The following is a 12,725-nucleotide window of genomic DNA, read 5'->3' as shown; positions in this document are numbered from 1 at the left end:
TTCAAGCTAGTAGCAATATGTGGACAAACCAAAAGAGTTGCGGCAAAGGCAGTGCAGCAACAGAAGCGCAGCAATGGCGGTTCGGTAAGAGCGGTGCGGCAAAAGTAGCGCGGCCCGATGTGACGCCATCCCAGCTGCCGTCATCGTCTGCTCTGGCAACGAAACCGCTCCCATTGTCCCATCAACAAGGCGCGAAATCGGCCGCAATAGCGACGCTCGACGCGCCTAGATCGTCACCAGTCGCTGACTAGTCGATCGTGAGTCGCGGCGATTAACGGCGCGGCGCGGCTCAGAACCGGCGCAACGCCGCGCAGCTAGCCACCGCAATCAATTTCCCGATAAGCGATAAATTACTCGCTACACTAAACGACGTGGCGGCGGGATAACCACGCCGGCTCTGTCACAACAGGCCCGCCCTCTGCCGCTCCCGCCCCCGCCCTCGTCGGACCGCCGCCGCCGCCGCCGCCGCCGAGGCGACCCGCCGCCATCCGGTCAGATGAAGAAATAACTCACCGGTGGGACGTGATTAGCGTGTGGCCGGCCGGCAGGGCGGGGGCGGGGGCGGGGGCGGCCTTGCCGATCACCGGGTGAATCCCGATCAGTATTTGGGCGTTCTGGTAGCGGTACCGCGCCGGGTCCGTCTCGCACGCGTCACGTTCGCTCCGGCGCCGCCGGCCGCGCGAGGGCGCCGGGAATGCCAATGAGTGATTATCGTGGTGCGATACGTTCCTGTTCCGGTGACCGGTTGTGAGGCATTACTGGAATGGATTGAGACCAGACGAAGGGAATATTCCGTTTTAATGCGGCAGAATACAGTGCAAATTCGATACACCGTATAAACAACCAACAGGGCTCTGAAAATAAATAAATGGCTCCCGTGTGCATAAGTCTGAAGAATGAATGACCACAATTCAGCTTGCTATGAAGCAATTTGATCTGACAACATTACGTATATGATGCAGCAGAGACCAGCCCCAGTCTACTAGGACGACAATGGCCCAAGACTATTGCGTGTTTGTTGAACGTATTTCACTTGTCAAGCTCACTGGACAATCATGCAGACGACCGCATTTAACCGTCACATCAACTATCCTGCCAGGTCGCCGTCTCAAACACTACGAGACAAAACAGGGGTCTCTCATTGCCTAAAGTGGCAGTGAATCAGCGCCGGAGCAGCCGGCTGCTGCTTGCAGGGTGTGATCCGCTGGAGAAATGGAGGGGGAGGGGGGGGGCACGGTGACAAACAGGGACAGCTGGACAGACAGTGGCGCCGTGGGTGGGAGGATAATCACCAGGGCCATTCAGACCGGTTAGCTGGGGTGCTCAAACACTGACAGTGTAACTAGATCATCGTTAAATTTCTAAGTCTCTTAATTATTTCAGATGAATGAACAGACTTCAATTCAAATAGCATTACAAATGGACACAAAATATCTGTGCAAAATCCGTTTGTGATGCAATAAACTTCCTCACGCAGTCGCGGTAAAAGAAAGGGTGCCGTCAAGCTCAGTAATCTGACCCATGATTGCAGCATAGAATGCCGATCACCGCTATCAGCCGGCTCCATTCTCTGAGGTTTTCAGAGCGTCCAGACTGCATCGGTCATCGCGGCCACTCTGTTCTCCAGCTGACACCGGCGCCTCCGGTCAGAGATATCGGCCGCGAGCCGACGGCAGGCCTCCTAATTACATCTCCTTCTGAGTGGCCCATGTGCCGTGCATTGTGCCCCCGTGCCGCGGCCCTCGCCGCCGAGCATCTGACCGTAATAGGTGCGCGGCGCAGGTTCTAATAGCCATCGAGAATTACACCGTCCTCGCTGAGAGACAAACCCAGATCGACCCAACCATAAACCAACATAATACAGCCAACTCAATACACGCGACCCAATCACTGCACTGTTTGTATAGTGAAACAGCTGGGAGACCAAGAGGAAACCACCGAGGCTGTTGTAAAGTCGACCCACGCTTCTGTGGATAACTCAGAGGACAGGGATAGTTAGTCCAGGAAACCACAGACTGCCCTAGGGCCGGTAGCACGCTTCGAACATCCCCGCCTCTGTTTCGTCTCTTTGTTTTAGGCCTGATACGCTAAGAAAGTGGCCATTAGCTAGTCGATGCATTGTCCTTCAGTGCCAGAGGCCATGTCCGATTCGTAAATTAGAGAACAAATGGCTGAACCACGCGTCCGGTGGCTGGTGATTTCTCCACGAGAACCAACGAGGAAGCTTCTGATAAAACCAGCGACCGATCGGTAAACGTTCACATGGTTCTAAGCAATTTTATCCCCTCGTTCGACAAATCTTTAGTGAAACATAGTTTCCGTGTCCATGCCAACCCGCTCGGCCCACCTGTATGTGTGTCCGTTCACCTGTCAAACTCGAGGACGACTCCGCAGCGCCCACCGCAGCCGTGGCGATAATGTGAATTTACATAGAGATACGCGCAGTAATTACAGGCGATAAGGTGTCGCCGTATCGCGCGGCGATGGTGGCCGGCGGCGCGCGCGGACCGCCTCGCCGCAGCTAAGTGCACCTCCCAGTCACATTCCTCAGATGGCAGATAGAGTCGGTGCCGGCTCAAAATGCCACTTATTCCGGCGCTGCTGAATGAAGTGAGCCGGCGCCGTCCGCCGGCCGCCCGACTCTGTAATCGCTGCACGGTGCCGCCTTCTCATTGTGGGGTACGGCGCGCCGGTTACCGGCGGCCCGGCCGGGAGGGACGCCGTGTCATGGCTGAGTCGACCGGCGACCTCCCAACGAACAGCGACCTCCCAGCGATAGCTGACCTCTCGGCGGCCTCTGAAACCCACGGGGTGACCACAGGACCATGACCCCGCGCCTGGCTCCTCTCTCCTTACAATGTCATTCGCGAGATTATTCCAGCCAACTGCAGAGCACGGCCGTGTAACTGCCGTTACTTTACACGCCTAATGATCTGCTAAAGACGGCCTGTGGAAATCAAATGGCACCCCTGCTGGCAGTAAAACCCATGACCCGTTTCGGCTGCGATAATCAAACTCTACTCCGCCGCTGCCGGACCTATAAACGGCGTGTATTTATTTCGGCAGTGATCGGCGGCGGTTCGGCGGCGGCCTGCGGGCCAGGCGTGCCCGGCTGTCCGGCCGACCACCCGTAACTCGGACTGTAACCAGTCCGGCCGCGGTAGCCCAAGTGGCTCCGTTTACAGTCGAGCTCGCTGATCAGCGGCTCGGGTTCCACGCTGTCTCGATCACTGATTCGGTCGCCGCCACGCCCCCTGCCGCTTTACGTCCACGATCGTCGGATTAATTGTGCAACTCTCCCTTCAGGTTATGTTAGAGCCAAGCAGCTAGCTCCACAGTCCCTGCAAGTGCAGTGCATTCATCAAGCCCTACAAAGTAAAAAGGTTTGGTTTTTCCAGTGAGGTTTAGATTTCCTACATCGTCTCATGTTTATGCATTCGTTAAAAGAGTGCTCAATTACTTCAACATGTGCGGATGTCTTTAGCAGTTAGAAAAAAGGCCCTTCAATCGCGTCCCGCGCCGCCCGCCGCCCGTTTTCCTAACACCAGCGCTGGACAAACTCTGCGCCGCTTTCTCAGCGTCCCGCTGCGTTTGTCTCTATTCCCAGACGTCAGGCTCGGTCGCGGTCATCCGCAGCGCGGCGACCACCCGCCCACTTGGACAACACTCGACGGCCACCGTCATGCAAATGTGCCGGCCGCGGCAGTCTGCAGACTCACCGTCCTTTATTACCTGGACGGCGCTCTCCGACCACCGCAATCGGGACTCGGGAGGTGAGACCGTGTCCCAACTCGTACTGATACTGTACTGAGACGGGGAGCCATGGCCCTTCCCCGAATTGGCTCTTGTAAAACATCTATGCGAAATTATCCTTTACCGCCAAAACTTGATCAGACTCTATTGAAGATCGAATTTTGACGAGTCTCAATCCAGCTCAGACCCAGCTCAGACGTTTTCTATCTAAGCCTGAGCTGACCTCTCAGACCGACCCAGGTCCGACCCTTCCTCGATCTGTATCTGACCCTTTTCCTCGATCGTTTCCAATCGAACCGGCCTCCCTCGAAGCCAACTCAAGAGAGGTGCGGGTCCACTGCGCTCAGCCGCGCCAAACCTGACTTCGAACACCACAGCGAGGACCCTTGGGCAGTTCTGGACGGAGAGATGGACGGACAGGCGAGCATCCAGGGGACGGGCGAGCGAGCGGGCAGGTGGTCCTATCAAACCATCGTCCTCGGCAGCCGAGCCGGCGCTGAACCGGCCCAAAACATCAGTCCCCACACTCGGCTGAGGCCCACAGAGTAGCCCAGAGGTCAAACGTCGGAGTCGTGACCTCGGATATCAGCGCCAGAGCGGGTAAACTGCCACGCGATCTACATGTAGTCATGAAATTTGAAACTGGAGATGTAAGGATGTAAGGCGGGAACTCAATTCCTCCATTCCTCCATTCCATCTTGTCAAACCGATTGTGAATTGATTTGGCAGAAATGACGTGAGTAGTTTGAGATTGAGATATGAGCAGTTTCGGACAGAGTTTTGTAAGACGGGAGCCAAATAAAATAAATCGATGCCGGCTCATCCTCTTTGATCTGACCTTCCTCACCGCGGCCAGTGACCGTCGCACGGACGTGATTTGCTCGCTCGGCCACCTCGCCGGTATTGGCCAGCTGGCGCCGCTATAGGTCCGGCGGCCTCCCACAAACAGCCACCTGCTTTCCAGAAACCGCCGGCCGCTGACCAATATTGACTGAGCGGTGGGCCGCGCGGGTCGCCAGTGCTGCGATCTGCAGAGTTTGGAGGCGGTCGGAGGCGGAGCTGGTCGTGGCAGGCTGTGGTGACGCCGCCCACATGTGTCGGAAACCGCTGAGTTCCGGCGCGGCGCGTGTGGGCGGCCAGCGCGGTGGTGACCTCCGTCGGATATCTGTTACCGACCGTCAACCACCGACCACCAATCTCCCGGCCGCCCGACCACTAGGAACCAACCACCGACCAGTGGCTACCTCCCATACTCGGCCGAGTGGGCGTTCAAACCTCGACCTGCGCCGACCGCTCGGCAAACCAACCTCCCTCGCCGGCTAAGTGGGAGATTAAACTCCGTCGAGCGCCGCACCCCGTGTCCTCGAGGTCATTCTCCAGCGTACGACGATGGGGTGAGCCGGGGATGACCGAACACAGGGCGGGAGACAGCGCTCGTGATGGCTCTGCAGGTGGAGACTGTGTAAACCAAGCGGACGAAGAGCCTCCGACGTCGACAGCAAGTGCCGTACCAACACCTGAAGCCGAATCAATGTCAGAGTTGAGAGCCTGCTACCTCCCGGCTGCGCTGCGGTGAATGAGGGCAAGACTGGGGGCGAAGGAAGATGAGGGCAGATAGGGTTTACGGGCGTCACGGCTTCCACGGTTATATGGTGGCTTTGAGTGCGGTCTTAAGGCCGGTGTGTATGAGGGACAAGAGAAGCGTCTGGAAGAGAGGGGCTCTCAGTGCAAGAGGGACAGCCAGGCGCCAGTGGTGGCCATTTCGCAGCAGCTTCTCACATGCAGGTGAAATGAGCCGATGGATCACCGTCCAGTCCGCTGTCATGCCTGTAGAAGGGACAGACGTTGCACCCGTGCTGGTGGCCGTCACCGCGACGGACGAGCGTTTGCACCACTCCAGTCTCCAGGGACGGGAGGGAGGGAGGAGGAAGACAGTGGGAGGTGCGGGAAGGTGGGATGGAGGAAGGAAGATAGAGACCGTGCAAGAATGTGTGCGAAAGTGACACGAAAGGAGGAAGCAAAGAAGGAAAAAAATGGTCACTCATGTGTCACTGGGCGAGGCCTACGAAAGGCTACACAATAGCAAGAGCAAGTCTGGACAAGCGCAAGCATCAAAGCTCAAAAGAGATTTCGATGTTCCCAGTAACACTGATGGCACATACCCACGTCTATCTAATTTCATAACTGAGATATCTCACCGTAATTCAGGGCCTATGACAAACAGTACAGCTCAGGCGCGGCACGGGTTACCAATAAGCCGTTTCACCTGCCCCCTCTGACCTACTCGTCCCCGGTGACCTGGTACGTGACCGAGAGGAGACCAGTCAGCTGAGCAGACCTCACACCTGAGGTCGGCCTGTTTGACCTGTCACCCGGTGACCTGGCGAGGCTGACAACACCGCACAGCGACGATACAACGGTCAGACAAGACCGGACAGGACTGGACAGCGACCGGACAGGACCAGACAGGAGAACAGCAGTGTTGCAGTGAGGTGGCACGGCCGTCGGCGGCGGCAGGTCACCGCTGCCAGCGCGCTGATGACCCCACTAACACCGGCACGGCACGGCGCGGAGCATCAGCCCCCGGCAGCCGCGGCGGGCGGCGCGGGCCACAAAAAGGTCCCACCGCGCCGCCCGGGACGCACCGCGCTGTCTTGTTCGGCGGCCAACGTCTTTCATGCTTGGATTACTTCAAATGAAGGGGAGGATCATCTGTAAATACAGTCGAGGAGAGGCGGCGGCTACTGCGGCTACCCATCGCCCCCACCGCAGAGTTTGTTGCGAGCCGCGCGAGCGCAGCGCGGCGTGGGAGGGTGGGGAAGGGAAGGGAGGGGAAGAAGAGACGGTTGTCCCGGCCACTCACCGTGTGATGGGATGCAAGCTGCAAAGGATGGCCCCCTGAGGTCGACAAGGGCTTTGCACACGTAAACGTGCGCGCGTACGAACGCGACGGAGTGGCGGCTCAGACTGATGCGGAGGGTTCTGAAGGATCTCGGGGAGAAGAAAGAGGAGCGACTCGAGGATTGGAGAGTGCAAGGGGTAGATATTGCAGAGACGAGAGGGTGAAAGTGCGAGGGAGGTGTAACAAAAAGGAAGCTATCGAAAGGCTTATAAAAACAATGAGAGAACTGCGTAAGCGCTACGAACGGCACATTTAACGCAAATCAGGGTGTCGCTTTTCCTTCGCGTTCCACTCTTTCACTCCCTTCCGCAATTAGGTCGCTTTCTTCATTACCGTCCACCATTGTCAGCGGTCACCATCCAATTCTGCCACCTCTTTAGATACCACCTGACCCGATCCCACCCTCCCGGTCCCACTCCTCCCGATTCACCTGTCCCTTCCCCATCCCACCACTCCCCTTGACACCTCTCCTCCCCATCCCCGCTCCGTCGGGTGCGGTCGGACACGGGACATCAGTCTTTCGGTCGCGCCGGTCTCCCGAAGGCCCGTATTACTCTTGGGCCGGCGACGATTCGGGCTCGATAGTAACCGGCCAAAAGAATAGCGTAATTAAGAGCGAGGCGAATCGGCCGGGGAATCAGCCGCCGCGCCGGCCGGCCCTCCGAGAGATAGAGGTAAAAAGCCAGACGCGGCCGCCGGCAAAAAGGCAGCCCAGAGACCGCCGACGAGACCGAGAGACACAGACAGAGACGCGGCGGAGACACGGGATGGGATTGGGGAGACACGGGATGAGGCAGGGGAGACTCCAGGGATGAGACTCTGAAGACATGAAATGAGGCTGGGGAGATGCATGCCTTGAGGCTGTGAAAACACAAAAGTGATTGAAAACACAAGTGTAGATTGTAGAAGAATATTGAAGATAATCTGGAGCCTGTGAACTTACGAGTGTACCCAGACACAAAGTGCGAAATTTCCTTCAGCCTCAGAGGAGAGTGTGGCGTTAGACCTCAGTCAACTCAACTGGAGACGAGCGAGATGAAAGCCTCTCTCAGATGACAGTTATTAATCAAATAAAAAGGACACATTGTCACCGAGAAGGTGTAACTTTGATTTGAAAGCCGGAATTGAAGTTCACGAGTGCAGTCATGTCCGAGCAGCATGGCGGAGGAGCTGGGGTCAAAGGGGACGGTCACACACCAGCCCGGCAGTGAATCCATGCATTCAGTAGAGCCAAAATGACGCCATCCACTACCACAAACTCCTGCTCCGTTAAAGCAACGACTAAGGCGTCATGCAGCCAGTCACCATCCCTCTGCAAGTCGAGCTTATCCGGGAGCCAAGCACCTCCATCGGCCGCAGGTCTGGCAGGTTTAGCAGGCCGCCGACGCTAGTGTTTAGATCAAGCACACTCCACCTGTAACCGATACTACACTCGTGTCGGTTCGATGGTGAAGGGCGGATCGACGGACGGCGGTGGGGCAGGCTCGAGCTGCAGACGACTATCTCCATTCTCCCCACGGCACGGGCAAACCGGGCCCCGTCCAGCGGCTCTATGTTCCCCACACTGCCGATGCTCGGTGCAGATACGCCACACTGCCGACCCATGAGTCAGAGGGGTGCAAGGAGCGATCTCGGCGGACCTACGACAGGTGGCGGGGTGCATTCATTCAGCCACGTCGACCAGGACCGTTGGTAATTTATTCAGTTCAGAGAGACTGCGGCAGTGTCCTTATGTCATACCGGGTATGGTCACGGTTGATTATTTCCTGTTGGGCCAAGCAGACGGTGGACGGCAACGAAACAACCGGAATGCTAGGAATAGGGAAGAGAACAAAAATACAGAACAATTGGAGCATAGCCAGATGACGAGAGTCTCACTAAGAAGAGGAATAAGGTGTTACAAAACTGAACATCTCCTGTGAAGTTCTCATAATCCTCTCGGGATGTTGAAAATGGGAAGACCTGACAAAGTGGAATTGTCCTTGGGACAGGCGTGCCATCATTGCAGACTTGTGATCTAGCTTTGGTGATGACATCTGGCCTTCCCACTATCTCCTGTTCCAACCCCAGCCTCCTTTACCCTCAGTCGTGCTTTGCCCACGTGCTGCCGCTGGAGCCACGACGGGCTGCCCCCATCGCCGCGGCGTCCGACACAGCATCAGATAGCGGTACAGAGGTGCGCTATGGTCGGGTGCGCTCGGTGAGCTAACTCAGCGCGGAGCCATCGCGATAGAGCTGAGAAGAGCAGCTCAGTCACTTAGATTCAGTCACTTCAACGGGTCATAGTCAGACAGCGAGACCGTGGTCACTCTTTCAGTCGGCTAGTCAGCCTGAGTCCCTCTCCAAGCACACTGCTCCAGTCGGCAAGAACAGTAGCGAAGTGTGGATACCTTCGAACTCCTAGCTCCCGAAGGTCACAGTGCTTTCGAAGTGTTGCAGAGCAGACGACGACGGCAATGTCGCTCACCGGTCGACGGAATCACACCTGATCAGGCCACTCGGGGTAAATAATGGCCTGTTTGGATTGCGAATGAGCCACGCGGCCGCTCCCGTGCACAGAATCGCGCTCCACATCGACATCTGGACGAAAATCTCGACTCGTATGCAGATATTTGGGCACGATCCCTCCGAAGACGCATGTAGTTTTAGTCACTGCGTAGGTCACGTGCCGCGCACACTAGGATCCGACCTGGATGGAAAGTCTGCTGCTCTAACGTACAATTGCCCAGGAGCGCTACACGAATTCACCATGCGGCGTTAATTCACTGCAAGCCTGATAATGACGATAATCTCTGGTATTTCAGGACGTCGCTCGCTGCGGCTACGACCCGCCGTAGGAGATTTCATTCACGAGCGCTGGCCGGCCCGTTCCGGCTCCTCGGGTCTCGCACACAAGCGGTCATTAGGCGAGTAATACCCACCGGGGCCGGAGTATTACCCACACCGGAGGCGGGGCCACTCCAAATTGCCACGAACACCGAGTGGACTCGTGTAATCGCTCCGCTACGCACCGCCCCCAGGGAGAGTGTTAAATCAGGCGGCCGGAATGAAGTGCATCCAGGTAAATCTGGCAGGATAGAATCCAGGGTATGTGCCGGGCGCACGACAGAGACGCGGCTTAAACAGGCGCCTTTAGCGCACCTGATAGATATAGCCGCTGATTGAGACGGGGAAAACGATTTAACATCCATCATAACGAAGGTTTGAAGAATGCAACTAATCCGTAATCAGCATATTCAGATACATTTCATTACTACGATGCAGCGCGGCCTTATCCATCCATCTTCAATCTCGATTCGTCTCATGTGAATCAGTCCTCTCCTGGCTTCTATTTGTACGGTGCAGGACAGCCCCACAACACCACTACTCTTGGCGAGGGTCACTCTTGACCGGAAGCCAGAGTGGACCTTCCAGCTCCGTCAACTCCGTAGGCAGAGGCTACGACGTCAAAGGCGGCAGAGGCGGCGCCAGGGGCGGAGCTAGTGAGCCCACGTATCACCGTTTACAACCAGCTCCACTCTCCCCAGCTTCCACCGCCGCCTCTGCCGGTCCAGCGCCGCTGTTTGCACAGGGCTCAAGGATATTCGCGCCCGACTGTGGCGGCCGCTGCCGTCGCCTCCAGCACTCAGAGCTGAATCGGATAGATTCCTCGCCAATTTTCACCGATTGTTTGCCGGCCGTACGGTGGACGCCGTCCACAGAGAGGTCCGCGCTGCACTGCATGGGTCTGCAGCCAGGACGGGCCGCGAGCGGTCACAATTGGACCCGGCTGCCGTACAAACGGTGTCAAGTGGCAACTGACACCCGACATTAGGATGATCGAGTAAACAGGCGACCCGGGAGGTATGTGTCACGAGCTGGGTTGGTGTGGTGGGGGGGGGGGGCGGTGTGGGTGGACCGCTGGAGACGCGGGTAGAAGGTCCAGAAAGGAACAGTTTCCTACATGCGAGCCAATAGCACATGCAACGTAATGATATAATCCAACAGGGATCATCAAATTTCCATGACATTTTTACATATTCAAAATATATTCAGAACATTAAAACTGAATTGAATAAATGCAAAATTTATTATAAATAAAGCATAAAAAGCTAAATCCATCCGGCAGCCGGCACGCCGCTGTCATGTCAGTTATCTTCCGGCCTACTTAAAACATGACAGCTCCGCCGAGCAAGGCACGCTGCCCATCATAATGCACGCATCTCATATGCTGCAGTAATGCACATCCTGAAAGTGGTCGCTGCAGTGTGCACCCCCGACCCGCTCCGTGACTCAGACACCGGTCCCGGCCGCTGCCGGACGGACGGTGCGATCGAGTCCAGGTGCATTGAACGTCGCCGGCGGCCGTCCGACCGCCGACACACGTCGATGCGGCATCCATGCTAATGCTGCGTCTGACATGCCGGCACGGCTATTAAACCGGAGATAACGTTCTTAAAACGCTGAAAGATACGGGTTATAAGTACGCTTCTACGTGAAATACGTTTAGGATGAAGGGCTGCTTTAAGTAACATAACGAAGCACATCTCTTGAGCTGTATGTGACTTGCTCTTGATTGTTGTATGCCGTGGATCCCCGTGTGAGTTTTACCGCTAGTCTCCGTGAGCCTCCGTGAGTTCTGCCGTGAGTTGTGCCACTTACCGTGAGTTGACGCCTCCCTGCGCTGCCGCCAGATCCTCCACTGTCGGCTTTCTGTAAATCAAATAAGCCAAAACTCAGCGACGAGCAAACAAAACCGGAGAGCAGGGTCAACAGAGGCCAACGCTGGGAGGTCCCGACCGGTCGCGCGCGCCGGCAGCAATAGCCACTCGATGACAGCCAGCTCGAGCCGGCAATGGCACGTGCAGGGGGGGGGGCGCACCTACACAGCACAGACCGGACCAACCATCCCCGGAACGTAAATGCATGCAAAGTTAGGGAATTAAACAATGTAGACGGCAATTTGCAAAGCATTCTTAGCGAGAAATCCATTGTATGGAGGGACATGTGCACATTCCAAACAACAAAATACATCTTCAAATTGACTAAAGGGTATGCCGACTTTCGAAAAATGCGTCAGATTGCATTGCTCTTACAACAGCTGCGACAGGTTTAGGGACCGCGCAATGCGTTTGGCATGCGCTGCACGAGACTAGGGAGATCTTACATGGTGGCGGGTCATGGCAGGAATCTTACTTGCAATCGGTCGTCTGGGCCAGGTCCATGTCTTCTAAAACCTCACAAACGTCTGACTGGTCCAGTGGCGGCGTGTCCCGCCCACTGACAGCAGTCCCTCTACACCGAGTGTGTGTGGTTCTCGCGGCGGTCGGCGGAGCGCCCGGCGGAGCGCACCCTCACCTCCGCGGCGGCGACGCGACTGGCGCGCCGCTCAGCTGATTACAGCAGCTGACCGCCGCCACAGTCAAATTTGATTGGCTAATTGAATAATAAGAGCGTCCATGGCGATCGGACCCATCGGCCGGTCACCTGCGGGAGGACAGGTTTCTCGAGGGGTGTTCAGAGCGTGGAGGACGCTAGAACTGGTCCTCGGAAGACGAAGACGCCGTCTCGGCCGGCCGTCCTCTCCGCCGAGCTGACCTTGCGGCCGCAGCATCCCAATCCGCCGGTGCACGGCGCGGCTCGGCTTGTCGCTCGTGCCCGCCCGCCGACCCCGCGCCGTGCCAGAGCCGCGCGCGGGCGACCCCCCGACGTCGGTCCGACGGACAGGGCCTTCCGACGGCCTCCGTCGCGGCGACTCACTGCATAGGGCTTAGTCACCAGTCGACGGGGCGCTAATGAATTTACTGGCGACCGGCGGGGGCGACGATTGGCGCTGTCGGTCTTCTGGCAGCCGCATTCACGGCCGAGCTGGCGGCGATGGATTTAGGCGGTCTCTTGTCGCCTGCCCGAGGTCGTGGAGTATTGAACAACAATGCTAAATCACCGCGCGGCTGTATCATAAAGCACGGGCCTGAAAGATACTGCGGATCCAATTTGCGCGGAGGGTCTTTTACACTTGTTCGTGCGTCCCCGCCGAGAGACGAAAAATGAACGCCGACAGGCCCTTTGGCGCTGAAGAGCTACAAGCACG

At 57.0% G+C, this 12,725-nt stretch overlaps 1 protein-coding gene across 3 annotated transcripts in view; it reads right to left on the bottom strand.

Moving 5' to 3' along the window:
- LOC122386576 (protein trachealess-like) overlaps positions 1 to 12,725 on the bottom strand; it is a 108,289-nt gene that overhangs the window by 77,264 nt on the left and 18,300 nt on the right. The window contains exons 1-2 of one of the 3 annotated variants that reach the window (XM_043375878.1): positions 11,831 to 12,615; positions 11,297 to 11,347 (exon numbers count right to left, since the gene is read on the bottom strand). The exons of 1 other annotated variant lie outside the window; for it this stretch is intronic. In XM_043375878.1, coding sequence (XP_043231813.1) covers positions 11,297 to 11,347; positions 11,831 to 11,859 — 80 coding nt within the window. In that variant the 5' untranslated portion in view covers positions 11,860 to 12,615. Of the gene's footprint in view, positions 1 to 11,296; positions 11,348 to 11,830; positions 12,616 to 12,725 lie in introns of those variants that run through there. One more of the 3 variants, XM_043375876.1, reaches the window with a different exon arrangement.

Source organism: Amphibalanus amphitrite, unplaced genomic scaffold (genome assembly GCF_019059575.1).
Source record: "Amphibalanus amphitrite isolate SeventyFive unplaced genomic scaffold, NRLGWU_Aamphi_draft 000256F_arrow, whole genome shotgun sequence".
Lineage (NCBI taxonomy): Eukaryota > Metazoa > Arthropoda > Thecostraca > Balanomorpha > Balanidae > Amphibalanus > Amphibalanus amphitrite.
This window is presented reverse-complemented; position numbering and strand designations above follow the sequence as displayed.